Below are 4,783 nucleotides of genomic sequence, written 5' to 3'. Positions count from 1 at the left end.
AACAATTTTCTCTATCTTTAAGTAAAACTAAAAATCATAATCACAAAAAAGTTGGTACCAAAAACATTGTTTACCCAAGAATTATTTGACATCTATCTTATTTTTCATTTTTTGTGATAACGTGTTTCCTTCGACTGTTGTGATAACCAAAAAAAAAAAACCTCAAATAACAAAGTTGTCGATGGTTTTGATATTCTATACAGAAATGTAGAAGCAAGGAAACATACAAACTTGCAAACATAGAAGATCATAAGTTCATAACTGCTGGGAATGGCAATCTCCATGTAATTTATGGAAGAGAGAGACAATCTTGAACTGATGCAGCACTGAATGTGGGGATGCTTCAAAGTCATCGTTCTTTGACTTTGAGAGAAAAAGAAAGATTGCAGATAGTGATAATGCACAATTTCCAAGTTGTGGGCTCAAAATTCTATCGCCTACCCAAAAAAGACTAGTAGCGTAAAGCCAGTTTAAATCATAAACAAATCATAATTCATTTCAGTATCATGCTCAGTTTTTTAAACCCCATCCCCTTGACCAAGTTGAAGAATGGCTTTTCAATCAATTCCAGGAATGATGTGAATTGTGGACCAGCTTGTTTGATTTGGACGGGTTTCCTTGCCCTGCACAAGCAAAAATAGACTTTCAGAAAGGGTTGATGACTCGATGTGAGACTGCAGAATTTGAAACAATTACCCTCCAATTACGAACACGAAAACTTGTTAATGTAATTTACCCAAATAAAAAAAAGAAGGAAAATCATTGTAAAGGTGGGTCAATTAGGCAATGGTGATGCTGTGAAGGCAAGGCTTCCTGCGGCATAAGGGCTCAAACCTCCCATTGGATATAATTCTATAAGACTTTCTCTTTCAAAAAATTTTAGATCCAGTCAAGCAATCAATTCTCAAGATTCGTATTCTGACATCAGCAGCAGCTTCCCGCTAACACCAATTAATAATAGGTAGGATCTAAATGTGCAAATCAGCCGTCAAATGTATAATATAACACAGCCCAACACTAAAGAAGGAATTTGTGTTTTACAATTTCTTAAGATAATCTATTCTTAGTTGAAAACTCAAAAGAAAAAATGATGAATTTAGGCCTTTGATTTCTTCCCTTTGGCTTCTGTGGCTGGTTTGGTCTGGAAGGGTAGGAAGGTCTTTCCGCCCATGAAAGGTAGTAAAGCTTCTGGTATCTCAACACCATCTTCCTTCTGGTAGTTCTCAAGAATGCAGCAAATGGTTCTCTCAGTAGCTGTAAGAGTGGAGTTCAATAAGTGAACGTATTGCTTTGTCTGCTCATTGCTCTGCAACAGCACAAAATCACAACAGGCACCCAATCATAATTATGATAAAGCCACATACATAAACATGGAGCTGAATGCAGTTATGCCAAAAATGGTATTTAGAAAGGGAAAAATGTACATTCTATGCTCAATTAACAGCATATGAATAGAATTTCCCAAATTTGATCAGCATACAATACAAGTTTTTCTCTAACATGTACTCTAAAATTTTTTTTGCTAACAAGGCATGGCTACCCATTTGTGTTCACAGCAAACCTACATCACCTTTATTATACATCCAACTAATTAGAAGTAGACACCCCCCCCTCCCCCAGGGAAGATACAGAGTTTCTCATTTATGCACAATCTACATCGTCTGTACAGCTTTTAAGAGGATACATACAGACTACTAATTGAAATAAACCTGGTGCAAAAGTTCCTTATTATTTATTTTCTAACCCAATTACATTCCTGATTGCATACCTAAATAGGTGATCTTCTGCTAATTATAAGAACAATGATTAGTGAGGAATATATAATGTAATGAGTTTTCTCAGGACCTACCTTTTTCTGCCCAAATCGAATCTCTAATTTTCTTGACTGGTAGTCTGTACAGTTTGAACAAGAGACAAGCTCTCTGTATGTCTGGGATGCAGGAAACCATCCTTCCAGATCATACTTCTTTGCAGCAGCATCATTCAAAGCACCAGAAACAATGGACACAATATGGTAGGGGAGGTTTAGCTGAAAATCGGGAAATTGAAAAAGAATAAGTTTAGGAAATGTACAAATTCCAGTTGGCTTGCAAAGTCACTTGTTCACTAATCAATAATTTCCAGACAAGATGAAATCTTCAAAAATATGCTAAGGGAATAAGGGAATCCTTGGGGTGAAAGATATGATACCGCTTTATAAAATTCCTCTGAGTTTTTAATCATTTCCTCATGCATGTCCCAAGAGTCATTGCCATTTGGGCTGGTAATGGAAAACTGTTCAACTTTCTCAAACTGATGAACTCTAAAAATTCCCAAAGTATCTCGACCGTGTGAACCAGCTTCTTTACGGAAGCAAGATGAATATCCAGCATATCTGAGAGAAAATCCTAAAAATTCATGAGCAAAAAAGTGAAAAACAATTATTTAATGCTAGAACCTCCAACAAGATGTTACAACCTTAGGGGTAGCTGGGATGGATGGATCCAATCATCGATATGATATGCACAAAGTGGCTGCTCAGCAGTAGCAATCAGATATTTGTCGTCACCTTCACCAGTTACCTGTTGGACACCAACTAATTCTCTGTCATGCTCACATCAATCAGAAAAAATGTAGGAAAAAAAAATTTCAATGATGGATTCGTTTGTAATGTCAAATGGAAAACATCCATGACACCAAACAAGTCAGGCTTCTTGAAATGTTAAACACATAAACAAATTCTGTCTATTTTTGAAGAACTAAACTTCACAAATACAACAAAAAGCATGCAAATGAACAAAAACCTATATGGCCCCTTTAAACACAAAATATTAGCAACAATTACCAACTTTACCTTGTAGAGTTCCTCATCAAATTGAGCTAATTGAGCACACTTCCCCATGATATCTTTTCTCATAAAAAATGGAGTCTGCAACTCTGTATATCCCCTTTTCTCAAGAAAATCAAGACCGAAGTTTATCAGTGCTTGGTTAAGGCGTACACCGGCTCCTTTCAGGTAAAACCCTCTACCACCCGCCACATCAGCACCTATATATTTAAAGCAGATCGATTTAAAAACAGGCTAATATGATACACGAAGCACCATGTTATGTTACAACATCCATAATCTCTCCAAGCTTAATCGAACCTCATAAACTTTGAAACAAAGTGGAATCAATACCTTTCTTCAGGTCTGCAATCCCAAGAAGCTCAACAAGCTCAACATGGTTTTTCAGTTTTGGCTCCATTCGCTTCTCACCCCATGATCTAATCACAGCATTATTTGCCTAAAAAACATCACAAACACACTTCAGAATTCAGCACTATATAGAGACATTGTAAAAGCAAAAGCAAAGATCCAAATCATTACCTCATCATCGCTGATGGGAACTGAATCATGCACAAGGTTTCCAATGACTTCCAATTTTGAATTCAACAGTGTTAGAGCTTCTCTAACTTCAACATCTTTCTCTGCCGCCAACCTCTTATTCTCCTCTGTGTCCTTAATCACCTCAGTCGCATCCTCACCCGCCTTTTACCCCAGAAAATTTCAATAATCAGTTCCATAAATAACCTAACTAAGATTTAAATATAGAAACTTACAAACTTAATGAAAACAAATTCAGTCAAACTGCATTTGATGGCACTAAAATAATCTGTTTTGATTTGTAAAATCAAGAGGGAAAGAAATCTTATTCAAACCTAATGACCTAAGTTTCAATTTGTAGGAATGGGATCCACAAAGTTATTTAAGTTTCAGTGTGCACCAAAAATACAATTATTTTCAGGAAAAAAAATCCAATATCTAATCACCGAACTCTCACTAGAAAAAAAACTGATGCAGAACAAAAAGAATAAAGTAAATAATCAAAGAAAAACTTTAAAGAGAGATGAAATACTGACAATCCTGAGCTGAGCGACTCGCTTGTTGATCTTGTTGAACTCTTTCCGAAGATTCTCGAGCTCGAATTGACCTAACATTTACATAATTTTCACCAGAACAATTAAAATTTAAACACTGATTGATTTACAAATAAATTTCAATGTTCATGAAAAGCTAGAAAGAGGGAGAGAGGGAGAGAGAGATTACGTTGACGCCATTCTTTGTCGAGCTGGATGACCTCGTCGACTATCTCAACGCTTTTGAAACGACGGCGTTGCGATTCGCGAATGATTTCGGGGTTGTGGCCCTTCTCTTCTCTGAACAGATTGATGTCCAACATCTCTCTCTCTCTCTCTCTCTGTCTCTGTGAGTGCGAGTGTGAGTGCTTGGAGACTGATGGAGAATAACACAGAGAACAAGTAAAGCAGACTGTTGTCCCAAACCCTAAGGTGTGTGTGACCTGTGAAAAAGAAAACACAGGCTGCTGGGCCGAGGCTTTCGGGTCCCGTCCAGTTTAACATACCTTGCCCACCACGTTCTAGTTGACCCGATTTCTGTCCGACTCACCCGTTTCTTTGCATGTACAAACAGAAATATCCTCTTGGCTATTACCCATTTTGCCCCTCATAAGTTTTTTTGATACTCAATCCCATAATCTATAGTCTAGGTCCTTGTCCTAAACTATTCGAAATTTATTTTTATGTGATTATAACACTACGTGGCATATTTATGTAGTATTACTAATTCACTCATTATATGTATCATCATTGAAGTGTAAATCTTGAACTCTAACTCTTACCCAGAGTGGATAGAAGATGCCCTCATTTTTTAAAAAGTAAAGACACGATTGTGAGACCACCTCAAAATCTAAGTCATCTAACTATTGTCAAACAAATTGACGAATATAATGTTTTGCATAAA

General features: G+C 36.7%; 1 protein-coding gene across 2 annotated transcripts; it reads right to left on the bottom strand.

The window, feature by feature from the left end:
* Positions 1–278: 278 nt before the first annotated feature.
* On the bottom strand, positions 279–4,331 carry LOC147280999 (seryl-tRNA synthetase / serine-tRNA ligase). Of its 2 annotated transcripts, XM_086246933.1 has the most exons (10): positions 4,070–4,331; positions 3,883–3,953; positions 3,350–3,511; positions 3,161–3,266; positions 2,834–3,027; positions 2,458–2,561; positions 2,191–2,374; positions 1,850–2,029; positions 1,117–1,306; positions 279–624 (listed from the first exon to the last, which is right to left on the bottom strand). In XM_086246933.1, exons 1-10 carry the CDS (start codon positions 4,200–4,202, stop codon positions 494–496), a joined length of 1,455 nt encoding a protein of 484 aa, XP_086103059.1. In that variant the 5' UTR covers positions 4,203–4,331; the 3' UTR covers positions 279–493. The 2 variants fall into 2 exon arrangements, with proteins under 2 accessions (XP_086103059.1, XP_086103058.1); XM_086246932.1 differs by lacking the exon at positions 279–624 and having other exon boundaries at positions 943–1,306; positions 4,070–4,327.
* Between the last annotated feature and the right edge of the window lie 452 nt (positions 4,332–4,783).

Source organism: Dryas octopetala, chromosome 6 (assembly GCF_963921425.1).
Source record: "Dryas octopetala chromosome 6, drDryOcto1.1, whole genome shotgun sequence".
Taxonomy (NCBI): domain Eukaryota; kingdom Viridiplantae; phylum Streptophyta; class Magnoliopsida; order Rosales; family Rosaceae; genus Dryas; species Dryas octopetala.
Note: the sequence above shows the minus strand (reverse complement) of the source record. Positions and strands in the feature narration are given on the sequence as shown.